The sequence below is a fragment of the Vigna unguiculata genome, chromosome 5, assembly GCF_004118075.2.
Source record: "Vigna unguiculata cultivar IT97K-499-35 chromosome 5, ASM411807v1, whole genome shotgun sequence".
In the NCBI taxonomy this organism is placed as follows: Eukaryota; Viridiplantae; Streptophyta; class Magnoliopsida; order Fabales; family Fabaceae; genus Vigna; species Vigna unguiculata.
The window spans coordinates 10,286,195-10,313,130 of NC_040283.1; the positions used below are offsets into that span (position 1 = coordinate 10,286,195).

The 26,936-nt window shown below is 33.6% G+C and overlaps 3 protein-coding genes across 9 annotated transcripts; all 3 read left to right on the forward strand.

The window, feature by feature from the left end:
- The first annotated feature begins 438 nt into the window (after window positions 1-438).
- LOC114186054 (translation initiation factor IF-2-like) lies at window positions 439-4,283 on the forward strand. Of its 2 annotated transcripts, none has more exons than XM_028074054.1 (6): window positions 439-728; window positions 910-1,056; window positions 1,152-1,263; window positions 2,105-2,219; window positions 2,553-3,503; window positions 3,763-4,283. In XM_028074054.1, the coding sequence occupies exons 2-6, from the start codon at window positions 930-932 to the stop codon at window positions 3,997-3,999; spliced, it is 1,542 nt and encodes a 513-aa protein (XP_027929855.1). In that variant the 5' UTR covers window positions 439-728; window positions 910-929; the 3' UTR covers window positions 4,000-4,283. The 2 variants fall into 2 exon arrangements, with proteins under 2 accessions (XP_027929855.1, XP_027929856.1); XM_028074055.1 differs by having other exon boundaries at window positions 919-1,056.
- Window positions 4,284-5,260: 977 nt separating this feature from the next.
- On the forward strand, window positions 5,261-9,280 carry LOC114185699 (putative serine/threonine-protein kinase). Of its 3 annotated transcripts, none has more exons than XM_028073574.1 (6): window positions 5,261-5,826; window positions 6,270-6,373; window positions 6,456-6,603; window positions 6,843-7,080; window positions 7,378-7,528; window positions 8,672-9,280. In XM_028073574.1, the coding sequence occupies exons 1-6, from the start codon at window positions 5,751-5,753 to the stop codon at window positions 9,029-9,031; spliced, it is 1,077 nt and encodes a 358-aa protein (XP_027929375.1). In that variant the 5' UTR covers window positions 5,261-5,750; the 3' UTR covers window positions 9,032-9,280. The 3 variants fall into 3 exon arrangements, with proteins under 3 accessions (XP_027929375.1, XP_027929374.1, XP_027929373.1); XM_028073573.1 differs by having other exon boundaries at window positions 5,265-5,826; window positions 6,312-6,373; window positions 6,456-6,666; XM_028073572.1 differs by having other exon boundaries at window positions 5,268-5,826; window positions 6,456-6,666.
- A 7,623-nt stretch (window positions 9,281-16,903) lies between these two features.
- LOC114185041 (RNA polymerase II C-terminal domain phosphatase-like 2) lies at window positions 16,904-24,054 on the forward strand. Of its 4 annotated transcripts, XR_003604735.1 has the most exons (17): window positions 16,904-17,433; window positions 17,526-17,996; window positions 18,969-19,179; window positions 19,429-19,586; window positions 19,673-19,743; window positions 19,823-19,928; window positions 20,026-20,106; window positions 20,288-20,429; window positions 20,524-20,900; window positions 21,001-21,058; window positions 21,255-21,385; window positions 21,462-21,515; window positions 21,785-21,881; window positions 22,484-22,647; window positions 22,794-22,889; window positions 23,277-23,353; window positions 23,688-24,054. XR_003604735.1 is itself a non-coding variant. In XM_028072531.1 (16 exons), the coding sequence occupies exons 1-16, from the start codon at window positions 17,161-17,163 to the stop codon at window positions 23,725-23,727; spliced, it is 2,511 nt and encodes an 836-aa protein (XP_027928332.1). In that variant the 5' UTR covers window positions 16,904-17,160; the 3' UTR covers window positions 23,728-24,054. The 4 variants fall into 4 exon arrangements, 2 of the variants coding, with proteins under 2 accessions (XP_027928332.1, XP_027928333.1); XR_003604736.1 differs by lacking the exons at window positions 22,794-22,889; window positions 23,688-24,054 and adding an exon at window positions 22,014-22,071; XM_028072531.1 differs by lacking the exon at window positions 22,794-22,889.
- The last annotated feature ends 2,882 nt before the right edge of the window (window positions 24,055-26,936 follow it).

Below are 26,936 nucleotides of genomic sequence, written 5' to 3' on the forward strand. Positions count from 1 at the left end.
TTTAATTTTCTACCAATTATAAATACATCAGGTCATCCCAACCCAATACAACTATCATAACTAATTTCATAAAAATAAATTTTGAATCTTATATAACATTTCATTTAAACATGTTCACATTATATTAATATTCTAAAATCTTAAATAAAATTTTGAATCATAAAAATTTAAAAAGAAAATATTTCTTTAACTTAAAAATTATTAAAATATAGATTTTATGGAACTTTAATATTAAAATAAAGTTATAAAGAAATCTTGTAAATAGTTTGTGTTTAATTTTCTACCATTTCAAATGGCAGCATCGTCATTAGTCTCAAAACCAGTGGACAAACTTTTCTAAGAAAGCAAAATAGAATCAAAGCAAAATATTTTAATAAAAGGCATTAATTGTGTCAGCGAAACAAAATAAATAAACCTTTCAGAAATTGAATTCAAATCTTTTGTTTTTATTATTACATGTCTTCCGTTTTCAAACATCTGAATGCCAACCAGACAAAGTTGCAAAGCAACTGCAACTGCAACGTCCAACCTTGTCAAGGCACTTCATCAATCACCAAATCGAACGTTTCGAATAAAAATAGGTTCTTCCTCTTCCAACGGAAACAGACACCACTCAATCCTCCTTCTCCACGTGACTCAACTCTTCCTCCAACACTAGCTGAGTTCTTAGCTTAAGCTTATTGCAGAAATTTTCTGTGCTGACCCATATTTTATTTCCTTGCATAACGGTAATTAATAGTTGTTGGTGCCTTTTTACCACACCCTTTTGGATCATCTTTCGTCATGTCAATTTTTAGGCTTTCAATCATTAAGTTTTGGCTGAAAGTATGAGGCTTTGGTGATTTCCACTTGGTTTTTGGCTTGAAGGGATAATCTAAGCGTGACTTTTTTTTTTTCCTTTGCATCTAGAGAGAACAGAAGCTGAGGTGATGGTGATGAAGGAGAGAGATGAGGAGCTCTCTTTGTTCCTCGAGATGAGGAGGAAAGAGAAAGAGAATGAGAAAAACAACCTTCTTCTCCTTGAAACCTCTGAAGAACTTGATTTGTCCAATCTGGGTATGTTTTTCTCGTATCATGTTTTTTGTGGCACTTGTTGTGTTCTATAATCCATTATTAACGATGCCTTTCTGTGTCATGTTATTTGACCACAGAATCCAATCATGGGGGCTCAATGAATTCTAAGATCGTGTCTTCGGTGCCACCGAGGAAGCATGGGGTTGAAGAGTTCTTGAATTCAGAGAATGACAAGTCTGACTATGATTGGTAATCTTCGACTTCAACTTTTGATTGCTGGTGGGGTGCGTGATTTGGACTTAGGAGTTTATAGATCTTGAATATTCTAATTAATTGAACCAAGGTTTTCTTGAGCATTTCGTTTTGTGTATAATCTGATGTAGAGAAATTCCTCGAGTCTAGATAGATGGAAGCTGTCATAATAGCAAAAGTGAAACTCCATGATTCGCGAATTTTTTAGGATGATTAAAGTGCATAGTTGAGTTTTTCAGCTGTCCCCATTCGAAGCTGAAAAGTCTTCTAATCCTCTTCAGTTTTTTCAATGACAAGTTTTGGTTGCACGTCTAACTCCAACTTCCACCTTTATGTTCCTGTTCTTATCAACCACCCGGGATAAATTAATTCATAATTATTTTGTTTCTTAAATATTTTATCTGTTAATCACACTCGGCTTGCAATCAATGGAGCTTTGTAATTTCCAATTTTAGTGCATGCTTGAATATGAGCTGAAAGTTTCTCCTAAGAAACAGATCACAATACTTTTCACGCGTCTTCTTCTGGCATTGATGCCAGTTCGCAGAAAAGAAAATCTATGACCACCTTAATCTTAATCTTTTATGATTTCAAATGCAAACCTTTAGAAGAGGAATCAGAAATGAAGTATATATCTTTTGCACAGTGCATTCATCCTTTCGTTTATTCGACTTTTCTGGTATGCTATTCTATAGCAATACTGAAAAGAACCAAGTTGCATAACACATATATTAGCACCTTTGTATTTTACCTCATTCGTAGTTTCTGCATCTGTATTACATTACCATTTTGGTCCATCATAATTACATTGTATTGACTAGAATTTTTCTGTTATCAGGCTTCTTGCGCCACCAGATTCACCTCTTTTTCCTACTTTAGAGAAAGAATCACAAATATCAGTGAAGAGTGAACATGAGACTCATAATGCTCGCCCAACAGCTTTGAAACCTAGGGTAAGCACCATTGTATATGACTTTTAGATGTTAGTTGGATGCACATACTCATAGCATAGACTATGTCTACACAATTCTGTCTGTTATTAGTTGAAATTTATTTGAAGTTACGAAATCATATGTAAAATTCATTAAATCAGAAGTGAGGCTCATCTTTTTTTGTTATTTCTTATAAACTTGAACTAATAATAAAGCATTTGGTCAAAATACTGTTTTAGAGACTATGTTGCTAGCATCTGGCTTTCATTTGCTAGTAATGTATTCTCCTTTTTTGGTAGGTTTAACTGATAAAATGCTTTCCACTTTCTTCTTATGTTGTATCCTGTATCTCAGGTCTCTAATATCCAAGTAGAACCTGCTTCAAGAAGCAATGTAGTTTCTAAGCATCATGCATCAGTGCCAGGAATAGGTTCTTTCACATCTGGTAGGAAACCTTCATCTGGAGCTCCAACCCCAGCCACTTCAAGATCTTCAACTCCCTCTGGAAGGCCAACATTACCTTCAACAGCCAAATCCTCTAGGCCCTCTACACCTACCTCCAGGGCTACCTTAACATCTGCAAAAGCATCAATTCCACCAGTGAGAGCTTCCACTCCTACAAGATCCACTTCCAGATCCTCAACACCTACTACTGCAAGGCCTTCCTTGGCACCCCCCAAGACATCTCAAAGATCAGCAACACCAACACTTAGATCATCAACTCCATCAAAGGCATTTGGAGTATCTGCTCCTCCTTCTAGGCCTTCATCAGCATCAAAGGCACGCCCTGGCCCTCCAGCTGCTAAGAATCCAGTGCCATCACGTGGAAGCTCTCCATCGGTCAGATCTAGACCCTGGGAACCCTCTCAAATGCCTGGTTTCTCTCTTGATGCTCCTCCAAATTTGAAGACATCATTGATAGATAGACCAGCTTCAGCCACAAGGACTAGGCCTGCAGCACCAAATTCTAGATCATCTTCTGTTGACACCAGTAGCAATGGAAAATCTAGAAGGCAGGCAAGTACCCCTACCAAAGGAAGAACTTCAACAGGGTTGGTCCACAATAATCACACCTCTATGCAAGTTTTGAGCAGAGCTCGTTTCACCGATGCTAATGATGAAAGCCCAGTTGTGATTGGGACAAAGATGGTTGAGAGAGTAGTGAACATGAGGAAGCTGGCTCCCCCAAAACATGATGACTATCATTCTTCTCGTGACAATGCCTACGGAAAATCATCTTCTGGTACCTCCGGATTCGGAACTACTCTTTCAAAGAAGTCCTTGGATATGGCTATGAGACACATGGTATGTCTTCCATTTATTCCATGTCTCATGTTTGATCTGAAATCAGTTAGATTATGAAGTTTTGATTGATGAACACAATAACATCACAAGAAAGATATTAATGCTTACAGATTCTTAATCTTTAGTGGAAGTATGTTACAACTTGTAATAAAATGTTGACAGGATCTGAATTAGATTACAGTTTTAAACAGCACTTAAAGTGATGATACACATTATGCAGCAATAAACTTGTAGTGTGTGCTTGGTTTTTGTTCCACAGGACATAAGGAGAAGCATCCAGGGCAATCTGAGGCCTCTTGTGACAAGCATTCCAGCATCCTCTATGTACAGTGTGAGATCAGGTAGTTCCTCAAAGAGCAGGACAGTGAGTGTTTCCGATTCTCCACTTGCCACAAGCAGCACTACCAGCTCTGAACCAAGTGTAAATAACAACTCCACATCCTATGATGGAAGTGAGATTGAAGAAAATGATTTTGGAAGTGATGGCTTGGCATGACCATTACTGTTCTAGCCACTTTATTTGTATGTGGTACAACAAAACAACACAGATATTCATGTGATACCATGTTTCCAAATAGATGTGCGAGTGAAAAAAGTTTGTAGTACAGTAGACTACTAGAGTTCTAAAACAATAGAAGTGTGCATCCAGAGATTTTATGAGTTTGTCGTAGGAAAATACTTGAGGATGTTCGTGTCCCGAGGATTGTTTGTACCGAACCTTGAACTACTGATTGACAATCTCGTTCAATTTTTACCCACCAAATCTACGACAGTTGCTTTGATTGGTTGAAGAAGAGAGGAAGTAGAAAACGAGATATGTTTTTAGATTAGTCGATAAAAGAGAAAAAAAAAATTTAATTCATTTTAGGTTTAAATATATTTTAAGTTCCTGTAATATAGTTTTACTTTTTATAGTCTTTTTTACTTTTATATTGTTTGGCATTTTTTAGAGGATTTTTATGTTCTTATTATTATTGGATTTTAGTCACTTGAATTAAACCGAGTTCTTGTTAAATTTTTATTTATTTTTAGTTCAACATGGTTGATAATGTTGAACTATTAAATTAATTTTATCGAGTTTGATCCATTTGACACTCAGGTTTTTCCAGTGATTTCACACTATTATTAAATTATTTCTATTGAAGATAATAAATAATCTAATGTCATACATGCCAAAATAAGCCGGACCATACCTTGTGAAAGCCCTTTGATTAACACTGGTGATGCTTCACTTAGCATAGTAATTAAGGAAAACTAGCAAGATAATTTGCATTAAGAAGAAGATAAGTTGGGCCAAGAGCGAATGGGCCAAGGTCAAAGCCTAAAAACTAGGAAAAGCCCATCACTAGTAGTATAAATAACAAGAAAATCCAGTTAGTTGATGATCTATAAACAACATTAACCCAAATACTTTTATAAATTGAAGTAAGGGAAAATTTGAACCCGAGTCATCTGTGCTTTCATGCAAAACGCACAGTATGGTGAATGTTAACCATATGGGTCCCACCAACTTTTTTTACATTTATAACAAATCACATAAGTCTTCAAACAACTCTCTCTCTCTCTGTATGAAAGAAAGTAAGAAACGGAGTCTTTATGTTTTCTCTCTGATTTTGTCTTTCTCTCATTTTCTTCTTTTCTCTGAATTCTGACTCAGTCATTTCTTGTCTTCGTAATCTTAGTCATTTTATAATCCATTATTGTTCATTATGTCAAGGAAATGTATAAATAGGAAAAAAAAACACAATAACAAAGCAAGAAATAAAAAATGGACAGTTACATGTCTCTTTCATAGTTTAACCCTTACTTCTTTAGATCTTTGTTGTCGCTCCTTGCCGTTGATAGCTTCCTTGACCCTTCATTCATTTTCTATTTCCTAAGCATTTATGGATTCACACGTTCCGTCCAACCCGGTGATACTACTACCTCTAATAATAAACTATAAACGCTTTACCTTTCTCTTTGTGAGACTAAAAACCTTAGCTTTTCAACCTTTTTAAGCTCCCATCAGTTGGAAAATTCAGAGTAGGGTTTTGGGTCTAACAGTGATTCAAATCATGCTGTGAAGTCTTTTACCCCTGCTTTGTATTCAAGTTTGCAACTTGTTTCAATGTTTTCCAAGGTAGTTTGGCTTGAGTGTTTTGTTTTCATCCTTGGTGGTGGTGGTCGGTGTGTGAGATAAATTTGAAGGAGAAATGTTGTTTGTAATTTAATGGGAGCCTAGGAGACTGGAACTGGGGCATAGCCATGTTTTGTAATTGTTTTGGTGCTTTGAATTGTTTTGGAAGGAGGGATGATCCAGCGGACCAGCCACATGAACAAGGTACTAAAAAGGAGTATAGCTTTGAATTGCGAATTGCAGCATGGGTCAACTGTTTGTGTCAAATTGAATAGGTTGTTGACTTTGTAATTGTCATGGTTCATCCTTCTCTCTCTTGCATCTTTCTATATATTTCCTGCTGAAAGGGCTACATATGTGTTCTTACGAAGGTTGCAATTGCCTATTTATTGGAAGGAATGAAGGGATGATTTCTTAATGCAGAAACTGCATTTTTGTGGAAAGAGTTTTCTTTTTTCTGTCTGTCAAATTCCACAATTGAGAACCTGGAGACAACATTATTAAAATTGTTGCAGGTCCTTGTGTGAACTGTGGCTAGTTGCTAATATTGAAATGGTCCCAAATTTACATTCTTGGTTTCTTTGTACTGTCTTTATGAAAAATTTGAATCCTGTGATTTATTTAAGTTTATGTTTTTGATCCAATAGTTGTTGCAACTAAAAAGTTTACCTATAACTCATTGAGATCAGCAACAAACGATTTTCACCCATCGAGCAAAATTGGTGGAGGAGGTTATGGAGTTGTCCACAAGGTGAGAGTCATGACTATCAATTTTTATTTTCCTTATGTTCTTGTTAAGAAGTAAACTTTAAGACTGTCATTGATATTTGCAGGGAGTTTTAAGGGATGGTACTCATGTTGCCATCAAGTCTCTTTCAGTTGAGTCTAAACAAGGGGCTCGTGAATTTATGACAGAAATTGATTTGATATCAAATATTCGACATCCAAATCTTGTGGAACTGATTGGCTGCTGCATTGAGGGTAGTAATCGAATACTGGTTTATGAGTTTATGGAGAACAATAGCCTTGCAAGCTCTTTGCTTGGTAAATACTAGTACAATTTAAATATATATTTGGATATGATTCTTACATAAGTTTGATTAGTTTGAAAGTTTTCAGTGACTTCCCTGTTTGGTTTGGTTATGATGCTGCTTAAATCAGCTAATCGAGGGGCTATTTACGAATTGGTTTGTGCTAATGCAAGGAGAACACTTTTACAGGTTCAAAGAGTAAATATGTTGCTCTGGATTGGCCAAAGAGGGCTGCTATTTGTCGTGGCACAGCTTCTGGTCTACTTTTTCTTCATGAAGAGGCTCAACCAAACATTGTTCACAGGGATATCAAGGCCAGTAACATATTGTTGGATGGGAATTTTAATCCGAAAATTGGGGATTTTGGTCTTGCAAAACTTTTTCCGGACAATGTCACCCATGTTAGTACTAGAGTTGCAGGAACTGTGTAAGCACAAATATATCTATTAATGTTTCCATTTATATAACTGGTGCCAGATTTTTTCTATTAGTAATTGCTTGTACGTAAGTTCAGCCTTTCTGTAGTCATTTGAACTCCAATATTAATCTCCAGACACAGATTCTTGAAGGAAAAAGTTATCAGTATTCTTAACTTCTATAGCTTCTTATGTAGACAATATGAACACTATTGTCTCACTCATTTTATCAGTTTGGTTACATTTTGATAATTCTTTATAAGAGACATGGCCATAATATTAAACCAAATTTACCTTTTCTGTTGCAGGGGATATCTTGCACCAGAATATGCACTTCTGGGACAACTTACAAAGAAGGCAGACATTTACAGTTTTGGGATTCTCATGCTTGAAATAATCAGTGGGAAAAGTAGTAGCATAGCAGCATTTGATGAGGACTATCTGGTTTTAGTGGAATGGGTATATTTTTTTTACTCTCGAGTATGATTAATATTGATTTGATACAATGCATGGTAGAATCTTCTCTTGGCTTATTTAATTTCAAGATATATAGGAGCACATAAAGATAAATAATAAAGTCATAAATACTAGTAGGATGCTTGAGAAGGGGGTTTAATCAAGCCCTTCAAAACGTTATCTTGTATAACAAACTTAGAACTGAAACTTGACAAAGAATTTAGTGCTGATAAAACTTTTAGCAGACAGGTAATTGATAAACCCAGAAAATCAGAGGCTTAGCAATATCAATTAAAATAAAGAAGATAGAAAGAGAAGGAGCTTGTGCAGCTGGTTTTATACTGGTTTGGCCAGGTTGGAACTTGCGTCCAGTCCCCAACAAGAGGTGAGATTCTCACTACTCACTACTCAGAAGCAAGTATTCTTTGAGTTTTGACCTCTTCAGCCTAATTAAAGTATACCAATTCACACACTAAGCACATTGGTTACTTACTAACCTACAATTCTAGAACACAAGATAGACATTTCAGCCTAACAGCATAGTTATCAATAGCAAAAGATAGCAATTTAGAAGAATTTAGATTCTCTACTGGATTTTTCTATATTATTTTTCTGTTGTGCTTTCAAATTACACTGATGGACACTGATTTTGATGTTTTAAAATATATTGAAAAGATTTTTAAAGTACCAACATCAGTGTACTTTTAATCTCCAATAGAGGACAACACCAAAAAATCAGTAGAAAATCTGAACTCAATTTAAAGCAGCCATGACATGCCACACAGTTTGTGAACTGTACCTAGAGAGAGGCTTTATGGAAAACCTAATTTTTCCCTTACAACAGCATTGTTTTGGGGGATTTTAAGGGACAAGGTTGAGATTTCCCTACCCATTAATTTGTAAAATTCTTAGTTGTATGTAGCTTTCCTCATTTCATATCCATACTGTTAGGTTGAAATGTTGTTGAGTTTTACGTCACCTCCAACTCAACTCAAAACTTCAAGACAAACATAACTCAACTCAAAACTTCAAGACAAACATAACTCGAAAAATAAAAATTGATGCATCCCTTTTAATTATTGTTGATCATAAGAAAAAGGAGCAGAAATATATTCATTTTTCCTGACTCATCATTCATGCATGCAGGCTTGGAAGCTGAAAGAAGAAAATAGGCTTCTAGACCTTGTTGATTCAGAATTAAGTGAGTATGATGAGAGTGAGGTGTATCGGTTCCTTGTGGTGGCTCTGTTTTGCACCCAATCAGCTTCTCAGCATAGACCAAGCATGAAACAAGTATTGGAAATGCTTTCCAGAGAAGTTCATCTTAACGAGAAGGCTTTGACTGAGCCTGGAATCTACAAATGGCAGAGCACTGGAAAAAGGGGTGGTTCTTTGAATGAGACATCATCTCAGGCAATCAAGCACAGAAAAACTGAAAATCCACATGAAGCAGCTTCAGCTCACTTCAGTGGTTCAGATATTGTGACAGAGATGCTTCCAAGATGATGATGGTGTTACGTACATAATAGTGGAATGTGATAATGTTTATCATTGTAGTTTTTAGGAATAAGATCAATGTGTTTCCAAAGGAAATATAAGATCATGGGAGAATTGGCCTTATTTCATCAGCATGTATATGTGTGTGTATGCTTTATACTTACTCTACTTAGCTATTTTTCTTTTCTTTCTGCTGTTAGCAGTGTGATAATAGTCTTGCTTCTTGTCAATCCTCAAAGATATAGGGTTTTTCATATAGTCTATGTTTGGATGGATTTCTTCTTACGAAATAAGAGGAAAAATATGAATTTGTTTCCTTAAGTTGAAATTTAATTGTAAAATTTAAAAGCAAAAAAATTAGAGAAATTAATTAAATGATAGAATTTTTATAAACTAATAATATACAAATTATTTTTTGTTTATAAGAACTTTATTTTATTTTATTTTTCTCATAAAAGTTCATAAAAAACTTCGTTCAAACGTCTTCTGAGTCACCTTTCTAAAAAAATGTGTGAATATGTTGTCTTCTTTGTCATATTTGAAAATTACCTTTTTGACAAAAAAATATTTTGGCAAACTTAACTAAAAATGGAATTAAAGTACATTAAAATTTGTATTAAACAAAGTTTCTAGAAAAATTTGTCAAAACTTTATTAAAAAAATTTTGTTAGTCCATAATAGCTCAATTTTTTATTCACTTTCAAGAAGATGCGTTTATTTTAGGCGAGGAGGAAATGGACGAGACGCGGAAAAGTGAGGAAAAGACAGTGGAAGTGTGCGTTTTGTTTTATGAAAGATGCAGAAAGTATATAAATAGTATAAATATCAAGAAAGAGAAAATGTTGATCCAAATAATGTAAAGATTGTATCAATATATTTATATATATAATAAGTTATACTGTAGATATTAATAAAATATTTATGTTGTTTATTTCACTAGTAATAATAAATAAATAAAATAATTACTAGTAATATAAATTTATCTCGCATTTCACTTCTTTTTTTTACTTAATTTCAGCAATTTCATTTTTTTTTACCATTTGGTAAGATATTCATTTATTTCCCAATTGGAAAAAAATTGTTTGTTGTATTTGGTAGATTGCAATGAGAAGTACACAACAAAAGTTTGTGTATAATCAATCAAATTTTGAATATCACTTGTGATACACGTTGATTTGTCTCATATTTGATGTGATATTGATGAAGTTGCATTTTATTTTTGTCCAAAGTTTTAGAAAGTATGAAAGCTAGTCTAGGAGGTTGGCCTAGGCTTTAAATGCAACAAACAACATGAGTAGAAGTGCCTAACACTGTACAAACAAAAGAAGTGTGTGGAGTTGAGATTATTAGTTTTTTAGGGTTTAACCATAGAAATTTTAGGTTAATATATCTTAATATAGTCTCAACATCTTGTAATTTTAATTTAATCATTATAGGTTAGTTTAAATATATGTATATATAAGGGACCAAATTAAAATTTTACAACATGTATTAAGATCAAACTAAAAATATTTTACATGAATAAGGATCAAAATAAGGATTTTATATATACAATGCCAAAATTAAAAATGAGTTATACCTAATGTTAGGTATATAAGTTGCGCCACCCATTTAAACATGTTTTTTAATAAATTGGTATTAAAAATAGTCCGTTTGAATACTCTGCGTTTCATATTTCATTTTTAATGGATCACACGAGATACTCATAAATGGAAAAAATGTTGTTTTCAATTAAAATATAATTATTAAATAAATAAGTATGCAAAAATTGTTTTTTCTTTCGGCATGCAAAAATTGTTTAAATCTAACTAACATTCTAATAGAAAAGTGTGAAGCAGATAAAAAGTGCATTCAGCGTTAATTTACATAGCAAATCAGAAAGTGACATTAATATTTTTAGTTAATAATTTTTTATTTTATTTTTATATAATTGATTTTTCAAGTTTTCACTTTCTTATTATTTGTAAAATTCATTTACATTGCACATAATAAAGAATAAATTACTAAAACAAATTTAATATACATTAAATGATTTAATTTAAATTAAAAGGATAATTTCTTTTTCACATATGTTAATCTTGACTAATAAAAAATAAATTTTTATGACAATTTATTATCACAATTATAATTCATCTCTCATAATAAGTGATGCAATGACAAAATTATAAATATGATAAGATTTTTCATGCAAATTATCTCTAGAACTAACATAAAAAGTTTGTGCAGTGACAATTTTGTAATAAAGTAGAAGACTTTTTATGTTGGTTATCATTAAAACTAGCATAGAAAGTTGGTGCGATGACATTTTGTAATAAAGTATAGGATTTTCTATACCGGTTATACCTAGAACTGACATAGAAAGTGAAACAGTGACAAACCTATAATAAAGTATAAGGTTATATCTGATGGTTCGTCACTATACGTGGCATAATATATTAAATCTTCTTGTTTCACTTTCCTCCATTTGCTCCTCCTCTGTACTTCTTCTCCCATTTTTGTTGCATTGTTGCTCCTTCTCCCTCTCCTCATTAAAGTATCCTCGCTGCATTGTTGAAGTCTATCTCACATTTGCTCTTCCTTCTCACTCGTGTTGCTCCTCTCCTCGCCATTCCTCTCATTGTGCAAGTTTCTCTCGTTTTTGCTCTAGTCAGCCTTGAACCCTAATCTATTATTTTGTGTATTGGGTTTTGTTTTGGTGTTTATTGTGTTTTTTATGACAATTCCAAAGTCTCATACCTTCTTAGCGAAGAAGTGTGGCGAGAGTGGTATTGAGGTGAAGAAAAGGTGTAGTGAAAAACATAGACCTTGCAAATGTGAACGAAGGGGCAGAGGAAGCAAAATAGGGAGTAAATGAGAGTGACACTTTCTATGTTGGTTGTAGCATTACCAACATATAAAGTGAACAAAATTTTATATCGTTTGTATTTATGTCAGTTCTAGAATCGATATCAAAAGCCTTTTTAACTGGCATAAAAAGTTTTTGTTGCACTAGTGAATAAATGTAAGAAAATATTGACATTGAAAGTATATATTAGATTAACAAAACAACATTAGATGTTGTAAAAGATTGAAAATGAGTTGACACAAATTGAATGTTACACAATGAAGTTTCTTGTCAAACAAGAATGGGAACATTTTTCATAGAAGAAGAAAGAAATATGCAACATAATTCATATAAATTGTAGAAATATAAAGAAAGTATTTTGAGTTTTAGAAAGTTAAACTTTGAAATTTCAAGGAAGCTTTTTTGTAACAAAAGTTAAAGGAAGAGTGATTGGAACAACTGACTCTAGAAATGAGAGATAGGGTTGAATGAAGTCCTTAAACTCTTATTAAGGAAGGCTATATAAGAATGTTTATCTAACAAATAACTCAATTTTTGTTGGTTCACCCAAATGCATGGATTATGTTCAACTCTCTATTAAGGAAATTGCTTAAGAAGTTTTACTAGTTAGATAAATGATTGCACGAGTACATGAATCACTATGGGTTATACAAGTACACAAATTACTCATGATTACATGAGTACATAAATCACTATTGGTTATATGAATACACAAATTACTCATGGTTACACGAGTACATAAATCACTAATGGTTATATGAGTACACAAATTACTCATGGTTACATTAATACATAATCATATATAGTTAGCACGTCTTAATATCTCTCCCAAAACTAAGACCTCACAAGCAACAAAAGAATAAATTCTTAAGGAGAGGACAACTTAAGCTCATAGGACAATTTCACAAAGTGAATACTTACATGAGTTTCACTAATCCACAAAGAACACATAAAATCCAAAGATCATTATAAGGTTGTATAACACTTTTATGTGTATTTTATTGTTATGTTATTCTTCTTTGTCTTGATGGATTCTTATAAGTTAAAAAAACGTTACTTCAACAAATATGTTAAAATATGATGTCATTGAAAAATTGTTAGTTATGTTGATATTACATTGCATCTCTTGGCTTTCGAGTAAAAATAGAGTTGTCAAAATAGGTTAGAACAAATAGGTCAACCAGGTCCACCACCAGTTTGGGTTGAAATTTTTTTACAAATTTTAGTATGAGTTAGTTTTTAACCCGACCCACCAACAATCCGGCTCACTCGAGTTGAACACGTGGTGAGGCAGGTTGGCTCACTTGGGTTGAACCCGTGGTGAGTCGAGTTAGCTCCCAACCTGTAGATAAATGGTTACACAAGTGTTTTTTATTATGTTGGGTTTTATATTTAGAGTCAGGTTAAGTTTTTTGTAATTTGTTATTATATAATAATTTTTATTTTTATGATTTTGGTTTGTATTTGAAGTTTAACATCATTTTGGATTGTATTTGGATTATATTGAAGTTTATTTATATTTTAATCAGAATTATAGTTTAGTTTCTTTATGATCGAAGAAAAAAATGTATTTTTTTAATTTAATGAGTCAATGGGTCAACCCATTTAACCCACCTACCCGTGGTGGATCGGGTCGGGTTCCATATTTTTTGGCTCGCTAATAGGTGAGTTGAGTTGGGTTAGCTCACTAAGTGACCAACCCGTGATGGGTCAGGTCGGACTAGATGACCCGTTTTGACAACTATAGGTAAAATCATACATGGAAGATTATATTCTTTCTATATAGAAACCTTTTTAGTTTATATATATATATATATATATATATATATATATATATATATATATATATATATATATATATAAGTGTTTATTATTTTCGGCAAAAGTTATCAATATTTTTAAAAATATTTGTTGTTACACTTTTTTATTATGTTCTTTGATATCGATACATGATTAAACATGAATAGAACTATTGTTAAACCATTTGACATTGTAAGTTTCCATTGGATAATGATTTAAAGTTAGAATGAAACACACATTAATAAAGGAGGATAATGATTTAAAGCTAGAACAAAAAACACATTAGTAGGGTCAATCAAAAATTGGAATTTAAGTAATCAAATTTGGTGCATTGAAACAACATATTTTTTATAATAATATCAGGTGAAAAATGAAAAAAACAACATAGTTAGTGGAATATATATATATATATATATATATATCAAAGAAAGTTGAGAGAAGTTTGGATAGAGTGTGTCGAAATGAAATGATGAGAGACATCTTTCTAGTTCTAAAACGAACTTCAAATCTACATTTTGGGGAAGTATCTAAACAAAAGCATGTGGAGTAAAAAGCAACAAAAAGTGATTTGAGAGGGCAATTAGTAGACAATTGGGGGATGAAGCAAATAAAATATTTTGGTTGGAAGCAAGGCTCAAGAAGATAAGCTAACACAAAAGTTTAACATGTATATGATTTCATTACAAATATAGAAGAAAATAAATTTACATTATATACTTTCCAATCAACTTTAGCATTCTACAACATAATGTAAACTTTGAAGTAGACCATATAAGAGTTTGTGTGAAGAGAAGGTCCTTTCAAGAGAGATTTAGAAACAAATTACCTATTAGAAATAATCTTGAAGAGGAAAATGTTGTTAATGGTGACAACTTAACACTTTCATCTATATGAAACACAAGTTCCAAGGCTTATGAATTTTGAGGGATAATACCTATGGATGAAGGTCAAGACAACCAAATAATGCAAATTTTCTTTGCAAAAAGATTCTCATACTCAGATCAAATTGAGTCTAGGGGGCTAGTATATCGTATGTTACCGAGTCACCTTGTTAGCATGGAGTGACATCATGTCGACAAGATATTTTGGCTATAACATCCCGATAACCCAAGATGAAGCCATATTAGTAGGGACATCTTGGTCATGACAATAGCATACCATAAACCCTATTTGAAGGCACACATGAGAAACAAACAAAATTAACAAAGAGATTAAGACATAAGATGAATTAATAAAATCCTAAACAACTTAAGAAAGGTAATTGCCTAGGAGACCTAGGTCCAACTAGGTAAAATCCCATGAAACCACTATAAATAGCATTGTTCACGAGGTAATTATTATGTATTCATTCTAACACTTATTATTGTCTTATGCACATATTGGACGCACGCAGGCACCACCTTCACTCGAACGTCAGAGATATATTTACTTGGTACATATTGTTTGTCTTGGTGCTTAGTAGAACACCTTGAATTAAAGAATGTTCGTTAGTGCTTTTTGAAAAACTTTTTCAAGGTACATCTCAACTTTTGTAAAAACAAAAGAGATTATACATAAATCAATGTAAAAAGAAGTTATTTTACAAGAGATAACAATGAATTTTTTTTTCATAATATATGAAGCTTTAATGTACATATGAGCGTAATGAAACTCGTTGTAATTAAATTGTGAAAAACATATAAATAAATAAAAAACATCAATAATAAACACTTTGTTGAAAATTAAAAATTAATGAATTATAGTTTTTATCATATTTGTGACAATAACTATTATTATTACATTAAAAATTTATTACACATAACGACTAAATTAATAATTTCTATCATATTTTTCTAACCTTCTATTCTACGGTGAAAACAATTGCGTGCGAAACATAGCCAAAAATACACTTAGACAATAGTGATTTTCAAGAATGTTACATTATAAAAGTAAAGAAGAAATAAAAAAACTTCAAACTTCTAACAATTTGACATTTTCCTTGCAGTAAATATACTTATTTTTATAGTAATTTTCTATTTAAGAAGTAAGAATTTACATACTTCTCTAAATTTAATTATAAGAGAAAAACTTGGAAAATATAATTAAAATTTAATTATTTTATCCCAATTAATGATACCATCCAAGCATACCGTTTACAAGATTCTATTTTCAATGAAAATTTCTTATACACGATAGCAACTTTCAATCTTGAGAATTTTTTTTTTTAAATATTATTAGTGAAAATAAATGATACTTACTTTGTCTCGATTTATAACACATTTCTAACTAATTCACCCACTTTAATAAAATTAGTTGAAAATAATAAATTAATAAATAACTTATATTATTATTCTAAAATTATCCTTGATTTTAATATCCTGAAGTACTAATATTCTCAAATAAGATTGAAGGAGAAAAACTTTATCCATTTATTTCAAATATTTATTATATTTTAGAAAAAAAATATGTAAAATAATTAAAGATACTTAAAAAAGAAATAATTGGTATACCATTCAAAACCATAAATTTTATAAGTTAAGACACATGAAATATTAACCAACTTTCTTAATTAAGACCAAAATGATTACTTTTTTGTATTTGAAATTTAGAGAAATAGTTACCAGCCCACCCATTTAAAATTGAACAAACAAAGTAATCAGAAAAATAAATTAGTACATAAAAATGTATTACTGTTCGGAAACAATAAAGTTAAAATCAGCGAAATTCGTTAATTTAATATATTAACTATATTTAAAGTGTTATTTGAGTGTTAATAATGAAATATATTTGACAATTAACATAAATAGTTAAATTTACGGATTTAAATTAAAAGAATTAGAAACTTAAATGAAACCATTCATAACATGACAATGTCATCAACTTTTATAAGCAAAGATGTCCTTTTACATTAAAATTTATGTTTTCAAGTAGCGTATGGAGTATACATTCATGGAGAAATAAAAATAAATAAAGTGATGCATTTAAAATTTCCTTTTGAAAGAGAAGATAATGTATAATGAGGTTATAAATAGTACGATACATGACCCACTTCATTGTGCGATCAACGGTGGATGGTAGTGCAACGTGTCCCAGAGGGCCTCATCATTTGTCCCCACCCGTGTAACCTTAACATCTCCCGGGAAGCGAATCGGGGCATATACGTAATCTCGCACAACATCCACGTTTCCTGTTCAACCGAACCCCTCTTTCGGGCCTATATATATGGAAGCGCTGTGATAGTTTGAAAACACAGGCTAGAGAGAGAAAGAAGAGAGAGAGTGTGAGAAAATGCTCCGAGTCTCAGAGACTGTAATAGAGAGAGAGAGGGAGTGTTTGTGACTCTGCAAGAGTATCTTCGATGATTGGAAGAACCAAACACCGAAAGAGGAAAACGGCATTCGCGAATCTGCGAGAAACTCTCATTTCCTGAGCATTCTTCTCTCCCTCTTGCGTTTTAGTCTCTACTGTCGTCGTTTCAGTTTCCGATACTCGGAAGCGTTTTTGCGCGCGAGTGATGAGTCGTTTAGGGTTCAAACATGAGGTCTACGATGGCGACAAGCACGTCGGCGAACTTGACGTTTTTCCGACGACACCGTTTCACAACTTCCGCTTCCCCAACAACGAGATTCGCATCCACCACTTCAGCGCCAAGAGCGAGCGCTGCCCTCCGCTGTCGATCCTTCAAACCATTGCCGCATTCAACGTCCGTTGCAAGCTCGATTCCTCAGTCGCCGCAGAGCAAAAGGAACTAATCTCCATCCACGCCAGTTGCTTCTACGAGATGAAGGTTAAAATCAATAAATTAAATGCGCGAAATGAGTAAATAAAGCTTTTATTTTCTGCAATTTTAGTGTTTCTGACAAAAACGGTGCGTTTTAGACGGCGGTAGTGGTGGTGAACGATGAGGAGATTCACCTCGTTTCGATGCCGAGCAAAAGGAAGAAGTTCCCCTGCTTCTGGTGCTTCGCGGTTCCTGTAGGACTCTACGACGCGTGTTTGGGGATGCTGAACCTGAGGTGTCTGGCGATTGTGTTCGATTTGGACGAGACTCTCATCGTTGCCAACACGATGAAGTCGTTTGAGGATAGAATTGAGGCCTTGAGGGGCTGGCTTTCGCGCGAGATCGACCCGTTGCGGGTGCAGGGGATGTCCGCGGAACTTAAGCGCTACCTGGAGGACCGGTTGCTGCTGAAGCAGTTTGCGGAGAGCGATTGTGTGGTGGATAACGGGAAGGTGTATAAGGTTCAGATGGAGGAGGTGTCGCCGCATTCCGGTAGCCACGAGAAACTGATTCGTCCGGTTGTTAGGCTGCAAGATAGGAATATTGTACTCACACGCATCAATCCTGAGGTTTGTGACTTTATGGTTATTAATTTGCTGCGACTTTTGTGACTATAGTTGCGCAGTGAGAACTTTGTCTGTGTTTGTATTTGGTTTTAGTTGCTGGCTAGTTTTCTGGTGTTTGGGCTTTGGGGTTATTTTTATGGAGAGTTGAGAGGTGGTTGGAGATTTCTCGATGGGGATTTTAGGGTTTAAGTTTGGTTTTTTTTTTTCGAATAGGTGAAGTTTAATGGGAGCATTGGTTTTCAACTGGTTTTCGTATTTATCTACTTTATTACTGCTTTACTCATGTAAATGAATGCTTTCAGAGATTTGGGTTAGAAGAGTAGAGTTTTGCTCGGTAGTTTTTGGCGGAATTAGGAATGTTTTATTAATTATAAGGGGGAGAGACAAAGAATAACAACATTTTGTGTTTTATTGATATGTGACATTCTGCTTTCTTTAATCTCGTATTTTGGATGATTGGCCATTTAAGAGTTATTATGGTTTAGTGTTTTGTGTTATTCCTTCTTATTTACAGTTTCAGCTTTTGCTTATTTGTTTGTTTGCCTGTGTAAATTGTAACTTCAAATTATCAGTTGAGTTACAAAAACAAGTTACGAGCTAAATAACATTGCTGAGTGGCAAATAACATTGCATTAAGTCTTAATTCTAGCTTTCTATTTCGATTAAATTGCTTGGTGGCTACTGATTCCTGCATATGCTTATCCTTGTTATGGATGTATATGGTATCAATGTACTGGGGCAGGCTTTTGGTTTGCTTAATGGATTGACTTTGTTTAATTTGTTGTAGTTAAGCATTCTAATTCATCTTCACCCCATCTCTCTCTTTAGAAAATAAATAAAATACAAACTTGATTTTTTTTTTTCATATGAATTTGTAAGCATGTGGTGTAGTTATTGATTACACTTAATTGGTGTATTTGTGTGTGGAAGCCTTTTGATATGTAGGGATTCTTAATGTGCTTGATTTTTTTACAGATTCGCGATACTAGTGTATTAGTGAGATTACGACCAGCATGGGAGGATTTAAGATGCTATTTAACTGCAAAAGGACGCAAGCGTTTTGAAGTATATGTTTGTACTATGGCTGAAAGGGATTATGCTTTGGAAATGTGGAGGCTTCTTGATCCTGAGGCTCATCTTATAGGTCCAAAGCAAATCCTTGAACGTGTCATTTGTGTCAAATCAGGTATGATTCATTTTTGTTCCTAATTATTTAAACTTTCTGTGAATAATCTTGCTTTAACAAGATACATTTTTCACAGAATTTTGAAATGAAAGAACCTCTTAAAATAAATTGTTCTATCTTGTATTTTTGGTTATTTAACCAATACAAATTGCACAACTTCGTTTTTGCTTTATGATGTCCTGTTGTGGGTTCTTATTGTGGCTAATTTCTTCTTGGCTGCAATTCATTTTCTTATTGTGCAATTTTCAGGCTCTCGGAAATCTCTGCCAAATGTTTTCCAAGATGGCATGTGCCATCCGAAAATGGCAATGGTGATTGATGACCGGTCAAAGGTTTGGGAAGACAAGGACCAGCCTAGGGTTCATGTTGTTCCTGCCTTTACTCCTTATTACGCTCCTCAAGCAGAGGTGCAATTTTATAATAATTATTGCAAAAAATATTTTCTTCTAAATGTCCATGGTAGAGACTTTAACTTTAGTATTTGTTTTATTAGACGGCCAATGCAGTCCCAGTCCTTTGTGTAGCGAGAAATGTTGCATGCAATGTCAGAGGTTGTTTCTTCAAGTAAGTTATATGATATTTAGTTTCATTAGCTCAAATAAACTTCCCACCATGAATAATAATTATTTTCCCATATTCTCAGAGAGTTTGATGAGAGTTTATTACAAAGAATTGCTGAAATCTTCTTTGAAGATGATATTGGATCTTTACCTCATCCTCCAGATGTGAGCAACTACTTGATGTCGGAGGTATTACACTTGAAGATATGTGTTTTCTAGTTTATATTGGTGTTGAAGAGGCTTATTTATTTGTTGCTCTAATATCACCATGTTCACTGGATGACAGGATGTGCCAAATGGTAATACTAATGCCCCACTCAGTGAAGGAATCAATGGTGCAGAAGTTGAACGGAGGTTAAGCCAACCAGTAAGTTTCCTTGGTTTTCAATGTATTATTTCTGATCTATGTTGTAGCAATGTTTTCTCAGACTTTCTAGTAAATCTTGGTAGGGATTTCTTTTCTGTGATGAATGTTGGTATTTACGTGCATGGAACATTTGTAGATACTACAATAACTGTCCCTTTATTTAATGTATTGTTCTTTTCAGGGTGATAAATTTCCTGTTGACTTAGTTGCCCAACCCATGGCCAACAGTGTTGAGTTCAGACATGAACCCTCTCAGCCAACTGCTGGTATTATTTCAGGTGTCACTGGCCCTGGATCTTCAAGAATGCTGATTCCGTCATTGAGTATGGAACATCACACGCTATTAGGATTTCTGCATTGTACATTCGAAAATGTATGCTTTCTTTTGATGTTTTATCTTTACCAACCTTGTTTCAGAACCTGGTTTGCTTGGACCTCCGGTCAAGCATGAAGGCAGCTCTGTTGATCGTGATTATGACATGCGAAAAGGTGTTCTAGGCATGAGACATGGTCCAGATATAAGAGGTCAAATTTCAGCTGAACCTCCTCTGATATCAAGGCCACCAAATCAAGCATCAGCATCTTCAATAACGCAGCCATTTGGAGGTGGGTTGGTAGAAGATGATATAACCAGCAGAACTCAGACAAATAATTGGTCTATAGCATCTGGTAAAGAATCTAATGTAGTAAAGTCCGAAAAGCATCAGGCTCAACTGAAACCATTTTCTCATAGTGTCGTAGGTTCACCTCCCAATGTCGTACATCAACAAGCACCGCAACTTAAGACTGAAGAGGTTTGTCAACAAACATTTGTTGCCTCCCACTTTTTACTATGTTTTAAGTGTTCTTGGATTGGAATACTGTTTCGTGATTTGAAATATTGCTTATATGCAGGCAACTTCTGTTTCTGATTTGCAGAGGCAGAATGCTCCATCTAAGTCTCTGCTATCTGGTAAAGTTTATTTTCATAATATATTCTGATTTTAGTCTTTTAAGTTGTATTTGATACTCTTATATGTATGATCAATAGTGTGTGAAAATTGACCAGATACTATGGACAAGCTAGTTTCTGGGCTTTTCATTTTCATTTTATTTGCCTATAATAATTGCTGTTTTCCATGTTTTGTTATCGACCCAACATTCTGCAGAGGATGGGATATCTCAGAATCATGCATCTTCTAATAGTAAAGATCTTCAAAATGAAGCTGGAAAATTGAACTTATTACCACCTCTATCCATTCAAGTGCTGCAGGAAATTGGGAGGCGATGTAACTCGAAGGTGCGTGGCTTCTTCTCCTAACTGATCAATTTTTTTCTTTCTTTCTTAATTGCATTTTGACGTTTTTCATTTATAGGTTGAATTTAAGTCCATTCTAAGCACCAGCAAAGACTTGCAGTTTTCCGTTGAGGTCAGTGAAATTTGCTTTCTAGTCTTTTTTTTTTTTTTTGCAATGCCTGTGTAAGCATGTCAGGTGAACAATTATTCTTAATTGCAGTACTCTTTACTTATGTAGTATGAGTTGTGTCATACTAATATACAGTAGTTGATCAGTGTTTTTAAACTAGAATTTGTTATATGGCTATTTGTTTGTTACCCATGGTCTGAAGTATTTATGGTCTTCTCTGTTTTAAGTGATTCATTGCCTGTGTTTTAAATTTGTCTTGTGACTGGGTTTAGGTACTATTTACCGGTGAGAAAATAGGTGTTGGCATGGGTAGGACGAGAAAGGATGCTCAACAACAAGCTGCTGAGAATGCCCTTCGAAGCTTAGCAGGTAAGTGTTCAAGTCAATTCCAAAAATGTATTCTGATTTTGTTGTTTCTTTTAGTTTATGTTTAAAATTTATTGGAATATAGTATATACAAATAATACAGGCTGATGGGTTAGTTATTGTTGCTGTATCCAGTGTGACATCATTGGTTGTCGTGTTTACGGGGATCTATGGAGATTTTCTTTGCTTTTTGGTTAGTGATAACATACTTGTTACTTGACAAGAAGTATTTGAATCTGCCCTTGCACTCCATCAACTATGCATGCCTGTAGAATAGTTTCGAGGTTCTTTATTTTTTATGGTTTGTGAAATTGCAAACATTGATTATTGAAGGAAATTTAACAATTGGGAATGAGTTCAAGAATATCTTGTAGTACCCGACGTTCAGTCTATGTTAACTGTTAGGGTAGAAAATATCAGCATACTTGGTCCAAGAGGTAAATATTTTTTTGTACTTTATTCTCTGGACTCAAGGAATTGCTTCTCTGCATGACACTGGTAGATGCATCATGCTAAGTCATTGTTACTAGTCTAACTAATTTTTTGCCCCTTTATTTGAACTATAGTAAGTTCTGAATTATTTTTTTGCTGTATGGAATTTACAGAGAAGTATGTGGCGCATGTGGAGCCTCAGTGCAGAGTCGTTGATAAAGAATTTGACAAGCTTTCTCTTGGACGTGACAATGGTTTCTTGTGGGATGTGGTTAATCCTGAATCCAATGAACTGCAAACAGAAGATGGAGGAGTGCCCAGAGAAAATGCTTCTGAGGTGGGTTTTCTTAATGTTTTTAGTAGTTGATTTGACTTGTTTATTTAAGGAAATAGGTGATGCTTGGATAAGGGGGGTATGTGGACTAGAAATTCCAGATGAAAGTGGTTGCTTAGAGAAATCACATCGTTTATGGAATTGTGTAGCATCAATGTGAAGGCTAAATCACTGAATGGGGAGTGAACTGGCTTCACGTCTGGTACTGCTGTCTTAGACAGGCTTCTTAAGTTTCGGCTTAAAAGGTAATGGCTTGGTGGTTAGTCCCTGGTATCTACCCATTATCCAAGTACACCCTTATCATTTCAACCGTATTGTTGCAATTGCTTGTCTCTCATTATTGTCTTCCAGTTCAGTTGGAAAACAAGAAGTCATCTATTACTTTTTCCATAAGTTTATGCTATTGGTTTAATTGTTTCAATAACAGTTGGTTAAGGGTTGACACATGGAATTTGTACAGACTCAATAATTGGTGCCATTGATAGTAATTGAACTTGGTTGTTTTCTGGGATCTTTATTGTGTGGTTTGCTGTATACCTTTAGGGGAAAAAGTTGATATACTAGGCCCTGTGTTATTTTTCTAACTTCTCACGTGGATTTAATTATCTGTATCAATTCACTATGGTTTTCAGGCTTGGGATGCTGAGACTAGATCAAGTACACCTAATGCCATTAATCAACAAATGGAAAAGCGTATGAGCTCCCCGAGGTAACATAAAATAAGATTTTATCTGAAAGTGTGAAAGCAAGAATTATTGGTTTTGAACTCTTGTATCTCATGTTTTCCCTCTCTATGTTTCTGTTTATTTTCTTCCTCCAGAATATATATATATATATATATATATATATATATATATATATATATATATATATATATATATATATATATATATATATATATAATGGTGTCTTTATGACTACCCGTCAAAGACTAGGATCTATATCTAAACTTAATGATTTTTTATTCCTGAAACTGGTTGTTAGGAGTGAGTATTTCATATCATAAGGGGTGTCCATGCTTAGTTTTCTTTATTTACTTTCAGAATGGCTCATTCAGTTTCCAATAAACGATTGAAGGAATGAAAATGTTGGGAAGATAAACAAGATTTACCGTCAGTGAAGCAACTAGAAATGGGCCTTTTGAATTCTCAGGACGGCACATTATCATTTTGTACGAGAAAAAGTTTTGATGTAATTTGCTCCTGTAATATCTATGGCGTAGCGGTTGTAGATATGCTAAGGTAAATTTTCCTTGGCTAAATTCTGTTATAGAGAAGGGCATTTTTTTTTGGTTTTGCCCTACTATTTTCCTCATTTACAGAATGTTTGTGTAGCCTCCTTTCCAATATTAGTTGGAATATTAATTACAAGAAAATCATTTCTCCTTTGTTACCAATCGGCTTTTCTTAAGCATTGGTGTCTTCTGATTTGACTGATTAATATTTTTTAGTAGTCACTTTAATTAGTATCCTGAGATATTTGTATGATCATTTGGTTTCATTAAGTGACTAGTAATCGGTTAAGAGTTTCAGTGTCTCTTTTTAAGGGGAGCTTTTGTCAGATTCAGACATTGGTCTTCTTTCACAAGTTCAACATATGTATTGCAAGGTGACCTACGGTGGGTCATTTGATTATTAAGATGACCAATTTAAAATTTCTCCTTGCCATTTTTTTTTCATTTAAAATATTCAAAATGTAATATTTCTCTGAATATTTGGGCGAGTTTATCGTGAATTTAGGATATAAAATATGTTTTTTAGTTTATAAGTAAAAAGAATGTGAAGTAATTAAATTTGAAGGATTTTTATCGGATGTGGTAAGAACTGGGATTCAAAGAGAAGCAATTTTAAAATTTCTGGAGTGAACTTTGATGTGTCGGTAGGTTGTGTATTATGTAAATAATAAAGTTACAAAAAAAAGAATATTGAATTTGAGTAATTTTAGGTAGAAGAGAGGGTAGAAAGTAATTATAATCGTGTGTGGAAGGGGAAACCTACTGGAGGTGGTGATCGAGTTTTTTTTTTTTTTCTTTCTTGGATATTAGTCAATAATAAAGTTAATGATGGGATATCTATCTAAAAAGATTGGTGATATTTAAAGAAAATTCAATAAGGTTTAAGTTATTAGTATGATGTAATAAAACAAACATCTGTTTTTCAGTCCATTTAAGTTTATTTCTAAAATAGATTAAAAATCCATCTTTCAGTTAATTCTTTGTTTTAAGTATTTTATTTCTCATTTCTTGATTAAACAATTCTGTATATATTTAAGATATAAAGTAATTTTAAAATTTTGGTTGCAGATATACTAAAATTGTGAATGAATTGGAGATATAAAGTAATTAAGAGGGAAATGAGTTTTGTGATATCCTATTTAATAAATAACACTAATAAATAAAATATCATATAATTATAATAATATAATTCTATTTAATAGAATAATTTTAATAAATAAAATATTACATAATTATAATAATATAGAGAAAAAGAGAGAAAGTATATTAGACTTTAATTATTACAATCATTCCAAAATATAACTAAAACAGAAGTCCATAAATATGTCTTACAACATAGAACAGATTGGTAAAAGGTTACTCAATAGATCAAAGAATTACAAAGAAAACAATCTTCAAAAAAGGTTTAACAATGAGCAAGATCTAACTTGCCTAATTAATCAGCAGCATCTTCATTATTATGTTGATCACTAGAGGTCTCTACATCTGCTCATACCGAATTGATGATAGTTGCAAAAAGGAAAACATTACCAAAAAAAAAACATAGCACAAACAGGAAAAAGGTATCATACCGAATTGATGATCGTTGCAAAAAGGAAAACATCACCAAAAAAAACATAGCACAAACAGGAAAAAGGTAAGATAGAGAAAAAATAATAAGCAAGCGAATTATTAAACATAAGCAACATGTAGCAAACCATGACAAACCCTATAACTCAATTATCCAGATACACGTAATAAAATCGGATTCACTGATTACTTGCTTCTACTACTCTGTAGAGCCATTGCCAATGGATTTCATCCTATCACACACAAGATTAATTCATGATTATCTAAGGTCATTATCCTGCCAAAAACTAAGACCTCCTGCTACTCTCACCACATGAACTAGTCTACTCTATATGAGTTTGACTGATTCATTACAATGTCAAGATGCAGCCTTACTTGAATTCTTAAGTCATTGCACACACTACTTTATCATCAAAAGAGATTTCTTCACGAAATTCCCACACCAAGTCCACATGTTATCTCATAATAATAATCATCTCATGTTAAACACATCAAATACTGTCTCAAAGCACCACAACATATATGCACAACATCATACCTTTAAGGAATAAAACAACCAATCATAGAAGAGAGCAAGTAATGAAGCATGTCCCTACACCAGTCTCACTCAAGCTAAAAGCCTTCGCTTAAGTGATAAAATTTCTCTTGCTTAAGCTAGGCATTTTCGCCTAGACGTGAGTTTGAACAGAGGCATTGTAAGGTTCTGCGAGTTCTTACTTAAGCGAGGCCTTCTCGCCTGAACGAGATTGCTCTTCTTTGCTCAAAGCTGAAGCCTCTCACCTGAGCGACAACTCGAGCAAAATCTTGGGTGAGTTTTCTGTTATTCTTGCTTAGGCGATGGTTGCTCGCTTGGGCGAGAAAACTCAGTTTCTCACCTGCTCACGCATGCAAATTCAAAAATCCATATCAAACCACAGGCAGTCCATTCTCATACAAGCACAAACATCAACCAAACATTTTAAACATGAATCAGAACCAAAAACATACAAAATGCTTCAAAAAATGTTAAAAATCCTAACTTCCATTACCTCGAGCTAAAAACGAACTTGCAGGAAGAGAGCTAACAGAGAAAGCACCACAACTCTAGAAACAAACTAAAGAGTTAAAAAACATGGGCACAAAGATAAAAATGGGGCTCTAAGGAAGAACCCAAGACATAACCAATGCAACCGAACAGGAAATAGGGAAAAAACGAATGTGTGGAGTTCAACTTACACAGAGGGATGAAATGTTTTGTTTGATCCTTGGAGAACTCCGCAACAATCTCAGGTTCAGACTCTGTTCGAAGGAGTGGAAGCAGTTGAGTTAGAGGAAAATAAAGAATAGAAGCTGTTACAATAGGAGAAAGTTGAGAAAAAAAAAATAAAGTGAAAACTGAAGGGATCTCTGAAAACAAACAAGTGGACTCCCTTTTTAATTAAACTGGATCCATACATGTGAATGAAAAAGTGACCCTTACAAGTTTTTCTTTACTATTTTCTTTTTCTAA

Bases quoted from the DNA above. Each gene is read 5' to 3' on its own strand.
- LOC114186054 (XM_028074054.1), top strand. From the start codon at position 930: ATGGTGATGAAGGAGAGAGATGAGGAGCTCTCTTTGTTCCTCGAGATG. The intron at 1,264-2,104 runs GTAATCTTCGAC...TTCTGTTATCAG, and splicing joins GACAAGTCTGACTATGATTG to GCTTCTTGCGCCACCAGATT. The intron at 3,504-3,762 runs GTATGTCTTCCA...TTTGTTCCACAG, and splicing joins ATATGGCTATGAGACACATG to GACATAAGGAGAAGCATCCA.
- LOC114185699 (XM_028073572.1), top strand. From the start codon at position 5,751: ATGTTTTGTAATTGTTTTGGTGCTTTGAATTGTTTTGGAAGGAGGGAT. The intron at 7,081-7,377 runs GTAAGCACAAAT...TTTCTGTTGCAG, and splicing joins ACTAGAGTTGCAGGAACTGT to GGGATATCTTGCACCAGAAT. The intron at 7,529-8,671 runs GTATATTTTTTT...TCATGCATGCAG, and splicing joins ATCTGGTTTTAGTGGAATGG to GCTTGGAAGCTGAAAGAAGA.
- LOC114185041 (XM_028072531.1), top strand. From the start codon at position 17,161: ATGAGTCGTTTAGGGTTCAAACATGAGGTCTACGATGGCGACAAGCAC. The intron at 17,997-18,968 runs GTTTGTGACTTT...ATTTTTTTACAG, and splicing joins TCACACGCATCAATCCTGAG to ATTCGCGATACTAGTGTATT. The intron at 21,516-21,784 runs GTCAGTGAAATT...GACTGGGTTTAG, and splicing joins ACTTGCAGTTTTCCGTTGAG to GTACTATTTACCGGTGAGAA.